The following is a 24,761-nucleotide window of genomic DNA, read 5'->3' as shown; positions in this document are numbered from 1 at the left end:
GAATGGTTATGGAATTAAGTAAGATTTGGAAGCCCGATTGAAAAGAAGAGATGTTCTATGTGAAGGAGGCAATGGGGTGACTGGAGATTCAGATCCAGGCTAATTATGTTATTTTCTGTAGGATAAGGTAGAGATTTAGCAAAACTCACAGCAAGTCACTAAGATGAAAATGATCAGGAAACAAGGTGAGATAATGGAGGGTCTGTTAAGCCAGATAAAGAATTTGGGGCTTTATGCAAGAGAAATGGTTATTTCTACATCTGGCATCAATTACTCATTTTGTTATGGTTGCCTTAGTGGATGCTCCACGAAAACTTATTTTATTCTTCTTTTTCCATTTCAGTAATTAATATATTTATTTAGTTAGAGCTATAAGGGGTATGGGGTAGGGCATGGAAACAAAAGAGCTTTGCTCTGGGCTGATTATTTCCAAAAGGATCCCCCAAATGAAAAACAGAGTAGAGAAGCATTGCTGTGGATAAAGAAGGTGCAACCCTGGCTTGGTGGAAGCTCGGGCTACATGAATGAAGTTTTTCTGGGGCTTCAGGGGCTTCCATAAGCAGGTGGAGCTGACATGCTACGCTGGGGAAATCACCTGAGGCAGCCATTCATTACTCAGTGTCCTCACCAGTATCAGGAGAAAACAACCAGAAATAAGCTATGTCCCTCTAAGACAGACCACAGGAACAGAATTTCTTTTATTATAATATCAATTGGTACTAGACAAATAATGGATGAAAAGTAAATACAGAAAGTTATTTCAGCTATTTTATTTAATAAAATAAAATTTTATTCATACTAGCCATGAAAATGTAAGAAATATGGAAGATTTTCTCTTCTCCTTTGCCTAATGCCCTATGCAAATACGCATCTAAGAACATGTGTTGATGTAGACTTAGATATATCCACAGGTATACGAGGAAGAAAAATAAGCAAGTACAGGTAGTCCTTTGTGTCACAAACCTATACTCAATAGCTAGCTCCCTCTCTTTAAGTGATCTTGGTATGAGTGACAGCAACGCTGACGAATGAGTGTAGCTATAGTGTGTGTGTGTGTGTGTCTGTGTGTGTGTGTGTGTGTGTGAGAGAGAGAGAGAGAGAAGTGGGGGTGGTATTTGTAACAGACACTGGCTGGTTGCATTTTTCACTTCCATGTAGAATTGTGGATCTCAAGCTTTGGAAAATTTATTGCATCCCCCTCTTGTCAGATTCTGATTTGAGAGAATACTCTCAACACCTGGAAATTCTTGGGAAAAACTTGGCAACCGTCTTCAGTTGTGATTAACCGGCCCCCTTCCCAATTGCTGTCCTGGAACTTGAACTCTTGTGGAGATCGTATATAGGACAGTCTGGAAAGTGGGATGGCTTTTACGCCCAACTGCTGCTGCGTTTATTTTAAAGAACTTACTCCCCTGTTTGGGCAATGACACAGAATGCAGAATGAAAACTTATGGCAGTAGAGCGGTCAGTGCTGGGAAGGCACTTGAGAGAAAACTGAAAGGACCAGGCAGTCGAAGTGGTGATGGGGAAGAGAGGAGAAAGAGGGGATGGTGGAGTGGGGGAGCATGGGCTGGCTTTCCTGGGGAAGAAAGGGAGGTAGGTTGCAAGGTGAGCAGCTACCATCACCATCAACTAGGGACCTGTGTATTTACCTTATCATAATGGCTATTTAGTGGGATTGTAGTTGACTTTATTTCTTCTTATACGAATTTTTTTTCCCACATTTTCCAAATTTTATTCACTAACTTTTTTTTTTAAGATGGTAAAAGAAACAATATGTGTTTTTCCAAATAATCCTTTGATCTACGCAATGGGTAGAGAATCTGTTTTTCACTGTTGTTCTTGGGTCTTCAACGAGAAAAATAATATCTAGTACTAAAGGGGTTGGTTGCTGAATTAGGAGAAATTCTGAAAGACTTTTAGGACTGCTGCTGCCACTGCTGCTGCTAAGTCGCTTCAGTCGTGTTCGACTCTGTGCGACCCCATAGAAGGCAGCCCACCAGGCTTCGCCATCCCTGGGATTCTCCAGGCAAGAATACTGGAGTGCATTGCCATTTCCTTCTCCATGCATGAAAGTGAAAAGTGAAAGTGAAGTCGCCCAGTCGTGTCTGACTCTTCGCGACTCCACGGACTGTAGCCTACCAGGCTCCTCTGTCCATGGGATTTCCCAGGCAAGAGTACTGGAGTGGGGTACCATTTCCTTTTAGGACTATGTCACTCCTATTGAAAGATGACAAGATGCCCCTTACATATTTGCAGTTGTAATACGACCCAGGACTATGTCTTACACATTTTAGACACTTGATGCCTTTAAATTGTATGATTAGAAAAAATAAAGAAAAACTATAATAGCACAAAGAATTATGTCCTATAAGAGAAAGTTCCTTGGCCTACTGGTCTTTCATGGAATATAAGACATGACAAACTGGTTCAGAACCATAACTTTTCACTATGGAATCTCAATTCCTGGTAGATGGTTAAAAGGGGATGAAGTCTCCTAACACTTTACCATATGTTTTAGATATAACCTCAAACTCATGGTTTCCTTAATGACTTACTCTGGTCTGTTTTTATTTTTAGCCTATGTCACTCTCAAGATACAAGTTTTGTTTACTACTAGGTACGTAGGTATGTTATTCCAGTGGTCATGTATGGATGTGAGTTGGACTATAAAGAAAGCTGAGCACCGAAGAATTGATGCTTTTGAACTGTGGTGTTGGAGAAGACTCTTGAGAGTCCCTTGGACTGCAAGGAGATCTAATTAGTCCATCCTAAAGGAGATCAGTCCTGGGTGTTCATTGGAGGGACTCATGTTGAAGCTGAAACTCCAATACCTTGGCCACCTGATATGGAGAGCTAACTCATTTGAAAAGACCCTGATGTTGGGAAACATTGGGGGCAGGAGGAGAAGGGGACAACAGAGGATGAGATGGTTGGATGGCATCACTGACACAATGGACATGAGTTTGGGTAAACTCTGGGAGTTGGTGATGGACAGGGAGGCCTGGCGTGCTACGGTTCATGGAATTGCAAAGAGTCAGACACAACTGAGCGACTGAACTGAACTGAACTGAGGTATGTAAAATTCCTCAAACTTTTCTTTATTAAGTATTAGGTTTAGTGTTTTGTGATTTAGTGAGTAAGACCATTTTTGCTTTCCCTTTGCATCTCCTTTGTGAGTTTTCAGAATGTCCAGCCTCCACTGAGTCTCTGTTCACCAGATGAGACGAAAGCTCTATACGTAGAATTGGTATCATACCCCGGGTCTGGCTAACTGGCTCCAAAGAGATCCTTTCAAATTAAAAAAAAAATTGTAAGAAGAGCATGGAAATTCTTAAAAAACTAAAAATAGAACTACCATGTGACTGAGTAATCCCACTACTGGGTATAAACCCACAGAAAACAATAATCCCAAAAGACACATGTACCCCAATGTTCATTCCAGCATTATTCACAATAGCCAGGACATGGAAACACCCTAAATGTCCATCAACAGAGATGGATAAAGAAGGTAGGGTACGTAAACACAACGGAATATTACTCAGCCATAAAAAGGAATGAAACTGGGTCATTTGTAGAGATGTGGATGGATCTAGAGACCATCAAACTGAGTGAAATAAGTCAGAAAGAGAAAACCAAACATCGAATATTCACACATATATGTGGAATCTACAAAAGTGGTATAGATGAACTTATTTCCAAAGCAGAAATAGAGACACAGATGTAAAGAATAGAATCTGTGGATACCAAGGTGGGAGGGGGGTGAGCCGGGAGATTGGGACTGACACATACACACTGCTGATCCTACGTATAAAAAGCATCTGCCTGCAGTGCAGGAGACCTGGGTTCGATTCCTGGGTCGGGAAGATCCCCTGGAGAAGGAAATGGCAACCCACTCCAGTATTCTTGCCTCGAGAATCTCATGGACAGAGGAGCCTGACGGGCTACAGTCCATGGGGTTGCAAGAGTTGGACACAACTTAGCAGCTAAACCACCCCCCCAATGAGAACCTACAGTATAGCACAGAAAACTCTACTGAATGCTCTGTGGTGACCTAAATGGCAAAGAAATACAAAAAAGATGGGATATGTGGCTGATTCACATTGCTGTACAGCAGAAACTGACACATTATAAAGCAACTATACTCCACTGAAAGTTTTTTAAATTGTAGCAGAGATCAAATTGCTTATTAGCCAGTTCCTTACTCTGAACTCCAATATTTAACCCACAGACAAGGCCTCTTGAGGGTTCTTTCGATAACTCAAAAGCTGAGTCATGCTACTGACGTTGCAAAGACTCTGGAAATAGTGTGGGAAAAACGGAGGGGATGGGAAAAGTCAGGAAAACTGGAACCTAGCACTTTCTCTGTGCAAAACTGGTTTAGTGACTTTGGACAAAGACTTCAACCCTCTGGGTTTTGATTTCCCTGCCTGGCAAGTGAGAGAGCAATGCTTATCTACAAATCTCAGTGGAGCAGGAAGATCAAATAAAAGTTAGGAAATGTGCTTTGAAAAGCAGAACGCCCTCTTCCGACGTAAGGGGGCACTGGGATGCACCCCCAGGGAAAGCTTTTTTGTCTCTTTGTGTCCTCAGATCCTCCATCAATACCGAAGCCCCACCTCCCGACGCATTCCTGCCCACCTTCTCAAGCTTCCAGGCCCTCCAGAGAAGAATGGGAAAACCCCAGCAGAGGCAGCTCTTGGACCTGCTTGTTCTACTTTGTGGATCTCCCCCTCTTACTTTCTTCTATCTAATTTGTTCTGAATCCTTACGTAATAAAGTAAACACTCACATCAACTTGCTTTTACAACACGCAACTTACTATTCTAAAAGTTATTTTCCTGTAGACCTGGTGTTCATTTCCAGTCATTAATGGGTAGTCTGTCATAATTCTCTCTAGTTGCTTTCCACATGTGTATATATCCATTTCTTGTCTCCTGGGAGCTTTACAAGGTCTTTGAGGGAGGCATGTTTCCTGGGACTTCATGATTTCACCAAGCACCAGGCTCACCACCCTTCATGCTGGGCCAGCATGTACTTCATGTGTACTTCATCCCTCCGGGATACAGTTTCATATTCTCTGTGTGCAAATCTGCCTTCTTAAAAGTCCAACTGAACCCATGGACTGTAGCCTGCCAGGCTCCTCTGCCCATGGGATTTCCCAGACAAGACTATTGGAGTGGATTGCCATTCCCTTTTTCTAGGGACCATCCCAACCCAGGGATCAAACCCGAGTCTCCCACATTGCAGGCAGATTCTTTACCATCTGAGCCACCAGGGAAGCCCTCTTAAAAGTCCATCCCCACTCAACTGGTAACTTCAACCTAGCTAAGTACCTTCCTGTACCCGCCACATATGCCCAGCTCCAGGTCTTTGCCCATGTGAAATGGAATAGCTCCAGCCATATCAATAAACTAGGATGTAACAGTCATCAGTGATTTCAAGCTTCCAAAAGTGAATGAGGGCTTTGGAAAGGGAGCACAATGCCTGAGATCCAGCATGCCACCACCCCCATGGTGACTGCCAAAGAGCTGGGGGTGGGGTGGGGTGGTGGAGCAGGTGTGAGAAATAAAAAACTAAACAAAACAGAATTTGGCCCCAGATAGCTGAGGTGCATATGAAAGGAATGAATTCAGTGAGCCCAGAGGCTTGCACCTGCCCAAACACAGAAGAATGCTAAATTCCTTAGCTTGACATTTGGTTTTCCTTATTGTGTGAGCTGGTAGCTCAAACGGTAAAGAGTATGCCCGCGATGCTGGAGACCTGGGTACGATCCCTGGATTGGGAAGAGCCCCTGGAGATGTGCATGGCAACCCACTCCGGTATTCTTGCCTGGGGAATCCCCATGGGCAGAGGAGCCTGGCGGGCTACAGCCCATAGGGTCGCAAAGAGTCTGAGCAATTAACACACTCCTGTGCATGCTATGTGGTGAGTTGCTTCAGTGGTGCCTAACTCTGTGTGACCCTGTGGACTGTAGCCTGCCAGGCTCCTCTGTCCACGGGGATTCTTCAGGCAAGAATACTGGAGCGGGTTGCCATGCCCTCCTCCAGGGGATCTTCCCGATCCAGGGTTCAAAGCCCCATCTCTTACGCCTCCTGCATTGGCAGGTGTTTCTTCACCACTAGCGCCACCTGGGAAGCCCCTTCCCTTACTACTTAACAATAATCTTTTATGTTTACAATGCCTGCTCCCTTTGTTGCCAACTTGTGTATAGTTCGACTGCCTCTCCTGCCTCCTGGGCTCGGAGTCCTTAACATTACCATCAAATAAAATAACTCTCCTCTCAGGTTGTGACTAATTTTTTAGTTGACATCCATCTGGTGCCTCAGTGAGTCACTATGTATCCACTCTCTAGGGTTCAAGTCCAGGATTTTGTTTTTCACTAAACACTGTCATCCTTTCTGATCCTATATCACTATGGCTCCCGTGGTTGGCCACTGAGTTGGCACAGATTAAATCTGGTCTGCATTAATCCTCAGGCTGTTTCATGTAGGTTAACCTCATCTCTTTTCAGTATAGTAGAGGGAACTTAAGGTCAGGAGCCCTTTCTTGCTTGTCTTTTGTTTTGGTCTCTCTCTGTGTTGTATCTTGGCACTATGTTATATGTTTAGTAACTAAAGAGCTCATAATCGTTTGCAAGAAGGTAAGCACTTTATGAACCAGCATATATATATTTATTCCACAGAGTAGTAAAGACCTCTGAAAGATCAACAATTAAGCTTTAGTCTATAAAACTTTGTACACAGTAAACATTCAGTAAGATTCATTTACCAAAACTTGAACTGCTCCTCCACACACTCATGGTGGCACCGCACATATCCATGGCACCATAAAGAGAAACTTTCAAACAGCCATTACCGTGACCAAAAATTAAGTGCCTGTGTGTCTGTGGGACAAGCAAGGTGGAGCCTGCCTGGAATCTCTGACCTCTTTTAAAATACTAAAACCTTTTCTATATGTGGCCTTCACAAGGAGGCAGAATGACCTAGGATAAAGAGTATGGCATGGTTTTCATGCTCCCCGAACGGGGGGAACCTTAGACTGAAGGCCTGCTAAGATAGAATGTGTCACTTACCATCAAGGGCTCACTATAGAACAAAGCCTTCTAAGAAGTCGGAGCTTCTACGAAGCTCCAACCACAACCACGTTTCACTTTCTGCACCTTCGCCCCTATTTTCTCATCATCTACTTATTCATTACCTCTCTACCACCTGAACTTGGCACACAGCCCACCCCACCCCCGCTTAACCATACGGGGCACTACATACACAATTGCTAACTTTTCTGCTATCTCCAGAGCCAACGATATGTTCATACAAATCCTCACATGTCCCCATCTTCTGTGAAGCCCGTAGCTCGGGCCCTCGTGGTCCCCCACCCCATTCTTCTGAAATTCTGTCTTCTCTGTGCTCTTGTTTCTTCTCCAACACTTTTGTCATTCCTTCTCTGTGTCTGCCCGATCCCCTCTTCCTCTGCCTCTCTGTTTAAGGTGAACCACAGGGGTCTCCCCTTCCAGCCTTTTTCCTTAATTTTCCAGTCTTCCCCTTTGGTGAATCTCTAGCTCTCCTCTGTGCAGGGCTGCCAACTGCTGCCTCGGCCACTCATCCCCTCTCACTCCCGCTTCACCGTCTACAGTTCTGTTCACATGCCATCATCCTTCCAGTTGCCTGAGGCCAACATACTGGAACCCTCTTTGATTTTCGCTAAAGAGGGAAACAGATGAGTCAGGAATGACTCATTATTATTTATTTTTTTCTTTGAGCACCTGAGTAGATATGCTGCTTTTAAGAGGCTTATAATCTAGGGGGTGGGCTGGGGGAAGGAGGGTAGGTAGTGGGTACAATTCAAATAAGAAATGAATTATTACAATGTCATATGAAAAATGCAAGATGGGGTAAGTTTGCCCAACCCAGACAAGAGGGAGGGAGCAGTCAGGGGAAAAAGACAATAATTTGATCATCTCACAATTTTTGCCTGAATAATGAAATGGCTGCTCACTGTCTACTTAAGTAAGCACAAGCTTCAGAGTGTGGGGTAAAACCTTTAAACTCCAGCACAACATACTCCTTATCTACCATGATTCCCCAACCGCGGATCCTAACCTCAAAAGAACTTAGACTAAACACCATTTCCCAAGTGTCTTTTGGGTATTTCCTCCTAAATACCTTTACTGACAGAGCTTCCTTCCCACTCTATGCTTGACTCCACTTCCTCCCATCACCATCCCACCATCTCCATGCTCCAAAAGACTCTTCCATCCTTGAAAAAATGCCAAACAGAAGAATTTCCTGGTTCCACCAGCACTGAAAATACGGCAGTGGCTTACCCTCATTGGACAGCCTAGCATCTTCTCTATGATTTCCTGATGGTCCTTATAGTCTAAGTTGCATCTATTTTCCTCCCCTAGGTTATTCAGGAGAGCCTCCTGATTGTACCCTCTTTGAGGGCAAAAGTATTGAGTTACTTAATGCTTTTTTACTATGATTCCTTAATAGTAAAGCATCCTTGAATTCCTCTCCCAGGACTGTACAAACACATGCATATACTAGACACTAAATTAATAATTTTTAAAATGTCCCTTGTCATTATTAGTTCCTCTTCAATTCAACTACTTTGTGTGAAGTGCTATACTGGCACAAGTCTAAGCCACAATGAAGTGTTCAGCCTTATTGCTTGTTTGTTTACAGAGTGAAGACATGGTTTTCTGGAGGATCCTTCCAAAGGCACTATCCTTATCATGGCCCAGTGACAGGCTAGCCTTTGGAAGGCATGCTTTACTGATTTTTCTGGCCAAGAAAAGCTCCGTGTTGTATCAAAGCCAAGTCTGTCAAAATTGTGACTTCTCTGTAGATGGCTCAGATGGTAAAAAATCTGCCTGCAATGCAGGAGACCTGCGTTCGATCCCTGGGTCAGGAAGACCCCCTAGAGAAGGAAATGGCAACCCACGCCAGTATTCTTGCCTGGAGAATCCCATGGACAGATGAGCCTGGCAGACTACAGTCCATGGGGTGGCAAAGAGTCAGACATGACTGAGCGACTAACACTTTCACTTTCCATACCTACACCTGAATCTTCACAATTCTCCAAAGCCACAGAGGTATACATAAAATCTTCCAAAAGGATGGGGGAAAGTTTGCCAACTGTGGGAAGATAAATGGCCTGGAGACTCCATGCTCCAAAGGCAGATTGCTGGATTTCTGGTTCAACGTAGCAAAAGAGATGCTATTTTCTTTTTTTCATTGTCAGAAAGTTATACGTCACAACATTTAATTTGATTAATTCCTGGTTTCCAAAAGGAAACCTTAGGAGGAACTGTGGGAGGCTCAATAAAATAAACATGTGCAATTGTGAAGATAGAAAAGGAAAAAAAAATTACTTCCATCATAGTCCACAAAGATCGTTTCCAGTCCCAAACATGGGTCCCCAGAGATATTCTGGAAACAAATTATTGTCAAAGAGATGCTTACCTTTTACAACAGCTCACAGCAAAATAAAACATATAGCTTAACATCTCTCCCACACTCACCTTTCTCTCGCTCTCTTTTTTCTTTTATTGTCTCTCTCTCTTGCTTCCCTTTCTTGCTGCCTGATGCTAAACTTCCCAGTCTGAGCCCTTCTACCAATTAGATATGTATCATTGGATGAGTCGCTTGTCCTTCCTAAACCTCAGTATTCTCAGAAGCAAAATGAAGTGTTTATACTATATTAGTACTCTTTTACTTCTAAGTGTGACTATAGGTGCAAGTTTGCTCAATCTGCTCTCATACAATTGGTCATATTAGTGCTCTAACTTATTTGGTTCTAAGATGAGGACTGTGGTTTCAGCCTACACAATGAACAAATTAATTTGTTGGTATAAATATGAGGTCTCATCTTTCGGAAAAGTGAGATCAAATGGTTAAGTGAAGCCACTTGAGCCAAAGATGAATGGGATGTCACATAGGTTAAGACACGGGCCAGAAGAATATGTTTTGAAACTTCACTGAACTGCTAATTAATTGGTCAACTTGGCTATAATGCGGGCTGTTGCTACTGCTAAGTCACTTCAGTCGTGTCCGACTCTTTGCGACCCCGTAGATGGCAGACCATCAGGCTCCCCCATCCCTGGGATTCTCCAAGCAAGAACACTGGAGTGGGTTGCCATTTCCTCCAATGCATGAAAATGAAAAGTGAAAGCGAAGTTGCTCAGTCGTGTCCAACTCTTAGCGACCCCATGGACTGGAGCCCACCAGGCTTCTCCATCCATGGAATTTTCCAGGCAAGAGTACTGGAGTGGGATGCCATTGCCTTCTCCATAATGTGGGCATTTTCTCTTTAACTGCACAATCTGGTGTGTGTGTGCGCTCCAATTCCATTGTACAAATTCGAGACTCCTAGACTATCAGGTCTGGTCAGAACCCTTATTGTCGTAGTATTACTCGGGAAACCTGTGAGTAAAAAAGATCTTCCAGCTGGTTAGCAGAGGAGACAAGACTGAGGCAGGTACTCATAATCTCACTAAACCACACAGCAACCATTAGCTAATTAATCTTTCACTTCCTCCCACAGGATGACTTAGAATTCACCTTGGATTGAGGTCAGACAGACCACACTTCACCAGTTTTCCATTTTTTACTCTTCCTTCTTTCCTGGTTTTAGCTTTCTCCTCCCATGAGTCCTCTTCTTCCTTCTATTTCAGTTTTAGAAAACTTTCCACACATGTTTCTTTTGTATGGTTTTCATGACATTTTGTCTGTGTGGTTAATATTCCCTCATCTGTATGACTGATTGGAAGAGGCTTCTATATTATTTTTGGCTTGGGCACCCATTTCCTGCCTGTGACTGACAACAGAGCCTGTCTCCCGAAATGCCCACAGTGCCTATAAGAGGAGCTGACAGAGGGCAAGGCAGAGCCACAAGAGGAGGTGGAGTCACCCAGGCTCAAGGGAATTCAGCTACCTACATGGCAGGCCTCTGATACCTGAGACGTGAGCTAAGAATGAATTCTCAGCATCTGTTCATCATGGGGAAAGTACTTGACCCTGGGGACTCACCTTGATTAAGAATGGCATTAGACTAAGAGGTAATAGGTATAAACTTAACTCTCCTCACTGTATCTCCAGTATCTGACGGGAGCCTGGACAGCAGCGGTCAAGATATCTGAAGCCCCGGGCCTAACTTTATATCAAAGTATGCAAAAATTGTTTTCACCAAGAGGTTGGAACAGGAAGAATATCATTCATACTAGAGACTTCTTCCACTGCCTCAGGAGAACTTGGCTCTGAGAGCATATAGCATCATCTGAATATGCATTGTCACCCTTGGACAGGTTTGCTCTCTGGAATGTGCCACACGTCAGCGTGCACGAGACGGTGATGCCTGGTGAGACAGCAGCCCAGATGAAGCTTTTCCCAACTCTGAGAGTCTGTGCAGTTCACCTTCCCGCTATTTATCCATTATTTGGCTCCAGGCAAGCATTTTTATAGGTGAAGATTTACCAGACGGTATGCATTTAGAAAATAGGTCAAAAGAGTCACTGCCTTTTGAAACCAAAGAAGCAGTAGGACAGGAGTAAAATAGAGGAAAAAGGTGAAGAGTCTGTGTAAGTTTCCAGCTCGAGGTAGGTGGTAAGGGGGCTAACAAGACAACACATCTATATCCTGGGGCAGGGGGATGGAGAATGAATGACTTTCCAAGCAGAAAAGAGGAAATGACGTGTGCAACTGCTGCTATTGCTAAGCAGGGTCTCTAGCCTCTCTCCATAATGGTAATGACTTCCACTTGGGCTTCTCTCATAGCTCAGTTGGTAAATAATCCGCCTGCAATGCAGGAGACCCCAGTTCGATTCCTGGTTCGGGAAGACCCCCTGAAGAAGGGATAGGCTACCCACTCCAGTTTTCTTGGGCTTCCCTTGTGGCTCAGCTGGTAAAGAATTTGCCACAATGCGGGAGATCTGGGTTCGATCCTTGGGTTTGGAAGATACCCTGGAGAAAAGAAAGGCTACCCACTCCAGTATTCTGGCCTGGAGAATGCCAAGGACTGTATAGTCCATGGGGTTGCAAACAGTCAGACATGACTGAGCTACTTTCACATATATCAGTTCTGATCTCAGGGTCATCTTTTCATTTTGCTCCTAAATTTGGTCCTCAACAGGGTAAAGAATGGCACTTATAATTATATGGAGAAGACTAGATTGTATGAAATTGGACATTAAGATGCTATGGAAATGAGCCACATGGAGAAGGAAGAGGTGGAAGAAGAGAAGATGTGGAAGGACAGGTGCTTATTGTCTAAACATGACCTTCAGTACCATCTAGCCAAACAGACACCTCGATTCGGATAAAGTCTTTGAAAATCTTAATGCTTCAATCTCATCTCATCTGTCTCCCAGCTTTTAATGGGACTTGGCACTCTTTGGAGTGTATTACATTAAGGTGAATGCTTTGGGTTCCAAGTGCTAAGGACATTTTTTCCCTGATGTTTCAGGGATTCAGGAATAGAAGGGGCATTTAAAATATCAAGGAGAGGCCATGGTTTAGAAGGAAAGGGAATGATAGGGAATCTGGTCTGTTCCAATAAGGTATGCATCAAGATGTGTAGGGACAACAGGTATAACTATACAGACACAGAAGCCACTGACAATTAAGATGATAATGTTCAGAAAAAATGCTCATACAACACAAAACTAAGTACAAGCAGTGGCAAAAATAACTCAGTAGCAAGGACAGAAGTGGAAACCTTGTCAGCATACATGTTTCCAGGCTGATATTTAGTCAAGTTTAGGCCATAAGAAATCCTCCTTCAGTGGCTGGGAGCTAAATCAAGGGATGTCTTCTTGTTTTAATTACTCTCTTATGCACTCATCACATAATCACTGTGCAGATGCCCTAGGGGAAAGCATGCAATCAGAGGATAGATGAGATTCTGAGAGGAAGGGTGGTGGTGAGATATAGGGACACTGACTGGGGACCAGGACCTGTGTTCTAGACTTGGCCTTAACTAGCTGGGTGGCATGCAGCTGAGTTGCAATGCAGAGGGCAAAGCCCTAGGCTTGGAATTAAAAGTGACAGTTTTTCTGAACCTGACCAGGTCACTTGATCTCTGAGCCTCAGTGTCCTGTTTCATAAAATGGAAATGAAAGTATTGCTCTTCTAAGATTGCAGGAAGGGTACTCTAAGAAATACATGTAAAATGGCTTTAAGAATTGAAATATGCCATACAAAAGAGATGTGGCCCAATTCTTTGAGTTACAGGTTGCCAGATAGTACCTGCAAAGAGGTAGGATATCATGCCTAAGGTCATAACAGAGTTGGGTGCAGAACTCAATTTCCAGGCTGAGCCCAGCTTTCTGTGGCTAGCTGCAAAACAATAAGAAGTTGCGGAAAGAGAGGGAGAATTTTAAATGAAGTAACAACCACCTTGTGAATACAAATACAAGGAGTTGTGTATGGCTACAGTGTGGCTGCCCTCAGACGCAGGGCCCTGAGATAAACCTCTAGCTGGCAAACTTAAGCCAGAGCCCATCTGTAACTCAGTCAAAACACGCAGAAGTCCCTGTGAGACTGCTGAGAACCCTGATGTAACAGTGGCTGGTTTTAGCTTCTGAGACCTTGTTTCTCAGGTCTGTTCAGTTAGGATTCTTGCTTGCAGGCTCTCAGCAATAACATACCATTATTGTTTTCTAACTAAACAATGCTAAGAAACTAGAAATAAGAAAGCCCTTTGCTCATGGCAAGTTAAATTCCACCACATTGTAAGAGAAAGTAACAATATGTCTCATGTGAAAATTTAATCTTTTAGCAACTCTTGTCTGTGTGTGTTAGTTGCTCAGTTGTGTCCAACTCTTTGTGACCCCATGGACTGTAGCCTGCCAGGCTCCACTGTCCATGGAATTCTCCAGGCAAGAATGCTGGGGTGGGTTGCCATTTCCTTCTTAGGGGCACCTTCCTGTCGCAGGGATCGAACCTGGGTCTCCTGCATTGCAGGCGGATGCTTTAGCATCTGAGCTACTAGGGAAGACCAACTCTTGTTTGGATGGGCTTAATTTAGGCTTTGCACACAAAAAAATAAGCACCTTCAATAAAGTCTGATGATCAGAAATGGGGAAACACGGAAGAGGACATCGATCTGGGCAGACATGAAGCGTGGGCCATTCATCACCTTCGCAAGTGCAGGAGACATGACTGCTAATTGGTCTCTTCATTAAGCAAGGACAACATCTACCACAAGAGCAACTCACAAGCTAGTGGCAATTTAGGGCAATCTTTAAGTGGCTTCTAACTCATAGCCATATTTCCTCCTGAAATCTGCTGGCCTGGAAAATGTCTCTAATCCTCATGAACAGATTGCCTTCACTTTCACTAATTTGACTCCCTATGAAGGGGGAGGATGAGCAAAGGATATGCACCATACACAAAGGTCAAACACTACACTCAAATCTTATGAGGAATGATCAGTCCTTGAAACCAGGCTTTGGTCCGAGAGTTTGTCTGGCCTATGGAGTTTCGACTCTTTTCCTAGTAAACAACTACTCTGTTCTACAGGAGTCTTACCATCTGTGTGATATATGGATAGGGACAAAGGGATATATGTGTAGAAGTGTGAGGCTTCTGTGGCAAGGAAGGGTTACGTGGGTGGGCATATTAGCAGGGAAATTCTGCCAGCAACTGACAAGGAATGAGCAACCAGCACTTCAGCACTTTAGTTTAGAGATTAGTGGGCAAATCCCAACCCCAGTGGATGTGCCAAGAGACACGGTGGTAAAGTCCCACGGAGGCAGGAAACTCATGGTGCTAACAGCCAAGTTCCGCCCCGGCCCCACCTTTATGCAGAGAAATGACAGGTCAAGGCTTCACTTGAGGGGTCTACAAAGGGCTGCTTATCAAAAGAGGAAAGCATGGCCTCGGTCTGTGGCTTCCTTACCATGTAGCCTTCAAGAGTCACTGGTCATTAGCTTCCAATGGCTCTGCTATAGGTGTTTCAACCTAGGCTGTGTGACATCTAGAGCTAACATGTCAGATAAATCAGATATTCATTTGCATCCAGCTCTGACATTCCTGGGATCTTGTTGGTATTCCTAGTGAGTTTTACAGGATTTACCCAACTTGCAAATTCACCATCAGATCAGATGAGGACCTAGGCACCATATTTTTCATTAACAGCATAAAGGTAGTGGGTACGGATGTAGTCTAGGCAGCTACTGGGGCTGCCTCTGGGACCACAGTCCTCAGGCAATGGGGCCAAAAGAGGCAAGACAGTAAATACTGAGTAAACAAGGCAAAAAAGGTACAGCACTCAAATGTACAAGATGACCCACTGTCATATGGTTCCTACCTCTCTGCAAACTAGTGAGTGCAATAATGTGCCAAAGATAGCGGACTGCTGAATGGCAGGGCCCAGCAACCGAGTCGCAGGAGACTCCAAGCATGAGGAAGACTCGGCCTTACCTGGAGACACGGAGGAGTCATAGGAACTTCTCTCCTTGCGGTTCATCTTGAAGGCTTGGATGTCCTTTTCCCTGTACGTTCCAAAGCCTTCGTAGCTCCTCCTTTTACTCGCACTCACATCACTGTCCCACTTGTCGTTTGGAGGGTTCATCTCGCTGAATACGTCCAGGCTCTCTGGTCTTGCACTGCCCCCGTCCCCACCATTGCTAGAGTACCTTTTCGCGCAGGAGTCTGCAGGCTCGCTGCTCAAGTCACCTTTGTCCTTGGCCTGCGTCCAATGCTGGGCATCCGAAAGTGACAGTGTAGACAAGGTGTCCACCTCGAAGTTGTTCTTGGACGCTTTGTGGCCGGCTTCACTGTGCTGGTGCTTCTGCTTCTCCTTATGCTTGTTCTTCTCACTCACCAAGGAGAGCTCTTTGTCTGCGCTGCTCAGCCGCTCGCTCAGGATGTGGCTGGAGAAGCCAGTGGCTTTGCCTGCGAAGAGACCACTCAAGTTGTCGTGGGTCCCCAGGAGCCGGTCTTCCTTGTGCTTATGCTTGTGTTTGTGTTTCCTCTTGTGGAGCCGACCGCTGGACAGACTGGCGCTGCCCACCTTGGGAGGATTCAGGGATGGCTGCCTGTCACCAAGGCCCAGGCCCACGGGCCCCTGCAGGTGCACTCCGTGCTTTGCTTTATGCTTAGCTGTACCAGACATCTTCACGTGGGAGCTTGTGTGGAACTGAGGTGGTGGCACTGTGGGCCTCATGAACGGGGACGCTGCTCCAAGCGTGTGTGACAGGTACAGAGGAGCTGGGTACTGACTGTAATAACCAAGGTTCATCATAGGCATTGATGTGTAAGGCATTCCATAGGGTGCATAGTAACTTCCACTGGGAATAGGGTAGCTGAACCCTTGTAAAAAAGGCACCTTTGTCATGGTGTCATTGGTTTTTGCAGGCCTACCACGCTTCTTCTTTGACTTTAAGTCTGAAGTCCTACGAAGATAGAGCAACGGGTCATACTGGATATATGGCACCGGGTAATAATGATCAAAATTAATCCGAAAAATGCTGGGATACGGATTCTCGTGGTAAAAGGTATAACTCCGGTGGGAGATCCTGAACACCTGGAACTTAGTGATGAGCTCTTCTAGGTCTGCCAGAAACTGGAGATCATCACGGTTTTGCAGGCTTTTCCGTTTCCTCTTGTGCTTTGGCTTCTTGAGGCTTTCGTGGGCCAGAAAGTTGTCCACGATGAGATGCTTCTGCCGGTGGCCATGCCGGTTCTTTGTGCTGGTGTCAGATGGGATGGCCTCCGGGTTGTCCAGGGAGCAGAAATCAAAAGAGTACCTCCGTCGGGATTCAGAACTCTTCTCTGCTTGGTCAGACGTGCTGTTGTTGTCTGTCCCAATGCCACTATCACTCGGGATCGTCTCTTCACTGTGGGACTCGCTCACAGGGGACAGTGTTATCTCCTTGAGTGACCCGATCTCGCAAAGGTGTGAAGGGGAGTTGGCCATCAGCCTGGGTGGAGACAGCTTCCAGGTCCCACTATGGATTCCCTTTTGGGTTTTGGTTGGAAGAGCACTGATGGGCTGGAGATTTGGCATAGTTTTCAACTCTGAAAAATTGGTTTCAGTGCTGGCGGGGCTCAGGTTGCCATTGGACCCACCCAACTGTGTCGAAAGTGGGTGCATAGCTGCTGGTGAAGACGCCACAAGTGACTGAAAGTTGGAAGGCACGGCGGGAACATCCGGCTGGCTGGAAACAGGCCTCGGGTGCTTGATGGCTGTTTTGGGTTCTTCGGATGGGGGTGGCAGCTCTGCCCTCGGCTTCCTGCCCCTTTTCTTGCCAATGTAGATGGTGCCCCTCTTGCTGACATTAATCTGCTTGCCCAGTTTGCTCTCGATCGCTGCTGCCCCAGGGCTGGTCTCCGGGGGAGCTTTGGCCTTCAGTGCTATGCTGCTGGAGCAGGACAAGATCTGGTTCAATATATTTTTCCTCTTGAGTGTTTTCATCTTATTGATAGTTTTGATGGTCTTCTTATCCAATACCCCAAGCTTTCCAACTTTTTTGTGAAATTTCATCTCGCTCATGGGTTTGTCCTCTCCTGGCACTAGTTGGGCCAACTTAGCTAAACTACGTCGTCTCTTTCTCTTCTTGGTGCCGGGAAACTCCCGACTGATGGGACTGACTGGACTGGTGGACGTCCCCTCGTGAATTGTCTCAACCGTGAGCAAAGGCTGCTTCTTTGGTCGCCCCCGCTTCTTTTTGACTGGCGTGATCACAGTAAGACTGTCTGTGTTGGTGTAGAGAGGGCTGGATGGAGTGATGGGATAAGCAGACGGCGGTTCCACCATCAGTTTATCGGAGGTGGCCATGACTGCCTCTCGAAGCAGACTGGTGGGTTTTGGTTTGCTGCACGTCCACCTCCGTTTGGCGGCAAATTTGGGGTGCTGGATTTCTGGCAGCTTTCTTGGAGAGTGATCTGTGCATGTTGGAGGCGTCATGACCATGGGTGGCTTTCTCTGCTTAGGTACACCTCCTGGGACAACTTTCTCAGCATTTACACCAGTTTCAAGGCCAGCTGAGGGGGACTCGTTCTCCATCATTTTACCCAACTTAGGGACACGGGGATCTTTCTTATTACCCTCAGGGTTGGAAAATATCCTATTAACTACTTCACTGCTCATAGTGATTCCCGAAGTCAAGGCTTTCTCTGGCATGATCTTTTCCACCACTGCTTTGATGGACTGTCTCTTTTTCCTCTTATGGCTGCTTGGATCGAGGCAAGGTGCCTTGATAGGGATAGTAATCCGGACATGGCTTGAGTCGTTTTCAGGATTACTGACGGAACTCACATTCTGCCTGGCTGGTGAGGCCTCTTGGGCATTATCTGCAGAGTATCCTTCCCTTTTCCCTTCTGTACTGTCAAATGCTTTCTGAGCATTCTTGACCCAGTCTAGGTCTGAGTTTGGTATGGTTTGACTTATCACATCTTTTTTACTGGACTTTTTCTTGCTGCTTATAGTAGGTGGTTCAAGGGGCTCCTTTGTACTTCCTCCATCTTGATCTACCAAGGGCTGAATCCCGCTGCACTCAGCAGAGCTGCTGGGTGGGGCTGGTGAGCTGTGGTTGCTTGGAGATGGAACCACACCTCCCAAGAGCAGATCTTTGTTACTGTTGGACAACTGATTCCATGTGCTCCCTGCACTGCCTTTCTTACCCTGGGCCTTTGCAAAGGAAGCCATGGGCTCAAGAGCTGGGATCTTGCTGGTGCTTGCAGTTTCTCTGCCAGACTCTGGACTGATGAAGCAATTCTGAGTGGCAGGTCCATTGTCAGAGTTGGTGGACCAGTCCATGTGGTTCTGGCTGCTGCTTTTTTGCTGGTGCTTTGGTTTTAAGGTGTCACTGGTGAAATCCTGTGGGAGGCCTGGGTCATAGTGGAGAGCTGAGTGTTTCTGTGGCCGCTCATAAGCCTAAGGGTGGGTGGAATGGAGAAGGAGAGAGAGAGAAACAAAGATGAGCATGTTGAAACTATTTAAAATTTCATATCAAAAGGCTTAATTATTGATAAGTTGGAAATAGCCACCTTTAACACCAGAATGCTTTGTGGAGGTATATTTTTCAGTTTCTTTAGTAAAAATATGTTGCATTGATTTTTGAACATTAATAAGGACGCTTTAATCCTTGCCTTTCTCACCTTAAATAACAGGATCTATCTTGGTTTAATGCAATCTCAAGAATGAGAACTATTTAGAGATGGGAGGTCCTCTAAAGGTCCCACAGTCCCATGCTTCCATTTTTCAAATGAAGAGGCCAAAACTTCAACCATAGAGTTCTGCCCAAGGTGGCAGAGTTCAGGAGAGCACCTTAACTGCTCAACAACCTGTGCTCATTTCCAGAACTCCAGCTGCAGCTTATTTCTGCCTCAGCTTCTCCTCAAACACACATGGTTCCCTATTGCAGTTTGTGTCTGTTTGAGGTTTATCCTGGAGTATGGCATCTCTGCACTCAAAACAAGCAGCTCATTAGGAACAAAGGAGAAATAGCACAAGTTGAGGAAATTAAGAGAGAAAGTTTGTTGTGAAGTATGGGGTTTGGAAAAATCTGGTTTTCATGAAACAGAATGAAAGTCTAAACCCAGTATTGCTTACTTTGCCCCTAGAAATGACAGAGCTTTATTGAGACAATCCTCTGGCAACACAAAAGTCAAGGGAGGAAAAGTAAGCAACTCAGGGGTGAACTGTGGCTCCTTTAGAGCGGTAAAAGGACTGTCCTCCATTACCAGATACCACTTTAGCTTGGGCCTTTGCTATATGTGTTGTTCTCATCCCAGTTCTGGCACCTTATCATTTTGATAAGGACCTTATCTTTTTACCAACTTATTACTTGAAATGATAATATTGTCTGTTGTTTCAAAACTGTGATATATTTTCTTAGTGGTTTGGTTTTAAAAATAAATAAGACTTAATTTTCTTCCAAAAAAAAGGAAAAAGAGGGAAAGTTTGACCACTGCGACTGCATGGGGGAAAGGGGCCTGTCAAATGTTCTCATGTTTTCACGAAACAATGTATCTCATCTTTGTTGTACTTATCATAGTTTTAAATTTACATTTGATTTTTGTGCTAATTAATGCCTGTTTTCCTTTCTAGCCTGTATATACCATCACAGAGATACCAAGCACAGTACCTGGAAAATAGCAGGCACTCAATAAACATTTATTGAATAAATGAGGGAAGACCCATTTTACTATGGGTAATCCATTTTGTCATTGGTGAGATTAGTGACTTGTATATTGCAACATATTGTCTGCAGACACAGTTACCCTCTCCAGCCCTATTTCTTAAGCCATTCCTTCCGCATGCACCATTGTCTCTCATGAAGACATCTGTCACAATCCTTATAATGCAATGTGCTATTTTGCGTGTACTTTTCCATCTTCTCCTAGATTGGAAGTATTTTGAGGTCAGAGATGCTCTCAGTTATCCTTGTATTCCCCAGTATCTACTACAAAGCAAATCACCCAGAAAGTTCTCAATAAATGTTTGTTGAATGAACAAACAAAATGATATTTAAGATGCCTATTACCATGACAAAATACATGGCCACACACAAAAGACAATAAGCCACCAATCACTCATTTCATAATGGCTCATAATGAAACTGGAGTGCTCAGATGCGTTAAATGTTGAACAAAAGATCCTTCCCAAATACTTAAGGACTAAAGATACTTGAATGGTAACTCCCCCTCAAAGCAATTTTTACTGTTAGCTCTCTTCCATCTCCCATTAATTGTTTCACTTTCCAATTAACTCTGCCTTTGGGGAAACCCATGTGACTGTCAGGAGGGTGGATTTCACTCTGGCAGTTAAAAGGTGAGGCCTGCTCACTTACACTCAGGGCAGACCAGCTGAAAGTAAGCAGTTAAGCATGCCTGGTTCCCAGTGCCTCCATCTGGACACTGCCGGATCCCATTGTTTCTACCATTTCAGCTGCAATTTGCCCTGCTGGGAGAGCTTGGCAATCAAAGGGCAGGGTGGACAAAAGGGAAGCACAACAAAAGATCAGCAGTAATGGGGGAAATGGTGCTTTAAACCTGGTGCTCAGATGGCTGCAGTGAAGGGGCAAGAGGGCTGAGGAGGAGTGCTTTTTAAGGGGTTCAGGAGAACAAGGCTTTCCTTCCAGCAGTGGCTGATGGCTATATCCAGTTGCATTTCATAAAATCCCATTTCTTCATCTGTCAGCCATGACAGATTATATACACAATGGTGAGGCTGTCAGTTCCAATATGTCCTTCACTGAGAATTGAGCACTTACTCCATTGAGACAGAGATAGACATGGCAAAACGGGCTCTGAGCTCAGTTGCAGGGGTGCAAGCTCTCCCTCCCATCCTTCCCCAGCTGTCTGGGGGATATTATCGCACATAGAGGGCTTTGACTAGGGCCTTTATTAACCCACATAGCACATGTTTCCGTTTCCCCTTTAGACTACAGATTTTTTTCTGGAGGATCAGACCTGAATCTTTTATGGACTTTATACCACCCTCAGTCCCAGCAAGGCTATCTCTGAATTGGTTAGCAAATAAGGGAAGAGCTGATGATATTCTATATTGGGCTAGATTATTTTTATGGAAAACTTTTAATACAATCAAGTTCAGCATGACTCTTGGTTGCTTCCCCATCCCCACAAATTGACTGTGGAACTCACAGTCATTCTGAAGGTCTGGCTTCCTTTTTATACATGTTTTCCATGCACATTGAGCCTAGGCCAAATGTTCATCAGGGAAATACCATTTTGAAAACACTAGACAGATTTCTCTCCTACAGGATATGTTTATGGAAGCATGTCTGTCATGCAAAAAATTACTTTATAAAGTAGATAACTATACCCTCCCCCACAACCAATGTATAAATTAACTTATATAAATTTAAATTTTGTACAAGTCAGATTTCTTTTTAAAGGGCATTTTATTTTTTTACATAATTTAAAAAACAAGCATTAAATCACTGCATAAAAACTTAAAAGTCTATGAAAATGGAATAAAGGAGCCTTATCTCAGGGTTATCTAAAGTAAGTACCAATTTTTGTCCCAATAAGAGGACAACATGATGATTCCGGCCTGAGGAAAATCATATAACTCATCAAAAATCAAGCATGACTTTGTGGATGACAAATGACACTTTTGGGTTAGCTGTGTTTGTGCTACCTTTTGCTGACACCAGTAATTTTAATGTGCTGTTTGTGAGATATTTTGCTTTTACATGAACAGGAAGATGTGCCTGGGTTAAAGGGAATGAGGGGAGCTTTATCTCTTATTTTGGCACTTGGTACTTCTCAAGATGTGGTCCTGGATCCCTGCATCACAGCTAGCTAAGGTTCTGGTTATTAATACAAATTCCTGGGCCCTGCTGCAGATACACTCATTGGCCATCTCCCAGGGTGGGACTAAGGAATGTGCATTTTAACATGCTCCTCAGATAATTCTGAAACATAATTGAGTTGTAAAACCACTCATTTAATGTTTTAACACCATAATTCCTCTGGGGTGGGGCTCTTATGTGGTTGCTATGACATTCACAGCACTTTTTGGTGGTAAATATGCAGAGCTACCACAGGCCTGTTAGGATATGTAGTTTGGCACCACTGAGCATTCCTGATTGCTCTCTGAGCTCTTTGTAATTCACATAGTTAGAAACTCTTAACACAGTCCATTCTCTGTTCAGGTTTTCCAAGCTTACTGCACAGTGAGCAGAAGAGTCAATTATATGGGTGGGTGAGAATCCTGTCCTCCCAGAAAGAACTGGGCATGCAGAGGTTCATGACCTCCCACCCTGGGATTTCTATTTCCCCATCTCATCCAAGCCAACCCCAGAGCTCTGGGAATCCCAGCATTCCACCCCTGAGGCTTAAAGCGAGTGCTCAAGCCTGAGCAAGAGGTGAGTGTGGGAGAAAAGGAATGCAACCCCACGCTGTCTGATTCAAGGTTCTTAACCTGGCTGCGTGTTAGAATCGTCCAGGAAGCTTTGTAAAGAACACCACAGCTCGGATTTGACCCAGGCCAATTAAGTCAACATTCTAGAGGTGGGACCTGAACAGTAGTACATTTTTCAAAGCGCTCAGCTATCCCAATGCGCAGACAGAGTTGAGAACTACCAGATTATATCAAAGACAGGGGTCTGGGTTAGGGACTAAAGAGGCTCTGATATTATCAGGAGATGTTCCAGCTCAGTGGTTTTCAAATGTGTTCCACAGAGTCCCAGGATTTTGTAAAGACATTTCTGAATTGTAGCCAGTGAATTGGGCAACAGAGAGTCTCCAGACCATTCTTTTAACCCTCAATTGAACAGAGCAGCCGTGCAAAGGATTTCATTTAAGAGAAAGGACGTGGAGAGAGATGGTTCTGTCATTTAAGAAGAGACTGAAAATTACCATTTTGGCACATGAATAGGAGGAATGCGCATGCCAGCTTCCACTGAACTTGCTCTCAAAGCATCTCTCCTAAGCCCAGTTTGTTCTGCATTTGCGAATGGTAGGTAGAGAAGAATGTCAACTAAGTACCTGATTTAAACCATGGCTTTATGATCCTCTGAATTCAGAGAATTCCATGAATTCTCTGTGTCCCTTCAAAATTCCTATATTAACATCCTAACTCCCAATGTCATGGTATCAGGAAGTGGGGCCTTTGGGAGCACAGTGTTGGATTAGGTCATGAGAGTGGAGACTTCATGAAAGGGATTAATGCTGTTATAATAAAAGAGACTCCAGAGGGTTCACTTGTCCTTCACCATGTGAGCACACAGAGGGAAGAGGGCCATCTATGAATCAGGAAACGGGCTCTCTCCACACACTGAATCTGCCAACACCCTGCTCTTGGAATTCCCAGCTTCCAGAACTGTGTGAAATAAATTTCTGTTTTTACAAGCCACTCCATCTATGGTATTCTGTTATAGCAATCCAAACAGACTAAGACAATGGAACATAGAAAAGCCCCTAAATGCACATGACGTTTCCAATTATATATATACAGTTCTCATTTCCTGCCACATGAATTGCCCTCGGAAGTTACCTTAATGTGGTTCCCATAGGAACCATTCTTGATTTGCTATTTGGGGGCTGTGAATGATATTGAAGCACTCCATTTATTGGGGGTGATAACAGCTTACACAAATACAGAGGCCACTATCATATGTTTCCTTGAGTACACAGTAATTCTATGTAATTAAAAATGATTGCTGACTTGTTTCCAACCATAATGGCATTAATAGGTATTAGACTTGACTTTGCTATGGAAATAAACATAAAACTATAAAATACATGAAACAACTATTTTCAGACATTGGGCAACAGGCAACATAAGCTGCGATTCTAGATAGAAGGGAAACTTAAGAGGCTCTGCCATATCCCTAGTTTTCTGCCAAGAAGAACTTTCTACACCTAGGCACAGGGAAGTGGAACCCAGAGAACTATGGGGAGAGGAAATAGAGATCACAGTTTGAGACTCTTGAGGGGACTAGAATCTGGGGTCAGGGTACCTGAGAAGAGGGAGCCATGTAGAAAAGTAACCCTGGAAACCTTAATAGAAATACCCTATGTTTTTGGCCAAACTTTAACTTGCACTTGAGGGCAAGACCCCATGAAGCACAGTAGATATATGCTATCGGGGACTGAATGTAGCTAGAGTTCTAAGGTCACATAATATTAGGCAATCTTGCATTTCTGACTAGTCAGAATGGGGAGACTTTAATAAATATCCCAGACAGGCAGCTGATATCCCAGGAATAGTTCTTAAGAGTCGGGTTACTTGAGCCCTAGAATAAAAGCGAGCAAAGTCTGAAAAGAATTCTTAATAAGATA

At 44.3% G+C, this 24,761-nt stretch overlaps 1 protein-coding gene across 4 annotated transcripts in view; it reads right to left on the bottom strand.

Annotated features, from left to right (window-relative positions):
• The window catches only part of SETBP1 (SET binding protein 1), a 408,527-nt gene that overhangs the window by 99,846 nt on the left and 283,920 nt on the right, over window positions 1-24,761 (bottom strand). For all 4 annotated transcript variants that reach the window (XM_060405485.1, XM_060405486.1, XM_060405484.1 and 1 more), the window contains one exon: window positions 15,426-18,882. In XM_060405485.1, coding sequence (XP_060261468.1) covers window positions 15,426-18,882 — 3,457 coding nt within the window. The remainder of the gene's footprint in view (window positions 1-15,425; window positions 18,883-24,761) is intronic.

This window comes from Ovis aries, chromosome 23 (genome assembly GCF_016772045.2).
Source record: "Ovis aries strain OAR_USU_Benz2616 breed Rambouillet chromosome 23, ARS-UI_Ramb_v3.0, whole genome shotgun sequence".
Taxonomy (NCBI): domain Eukaryota; kingdom Metazoa; phylum Chordata; class Mammalia; order Artiodactyla; family Bovidae; genus Ovis; species Ovis aries.
Note: the sequence above shows the minus strand (reverse complement) of the source record. Positions and strands in the feature narration are given on the sequence as shown.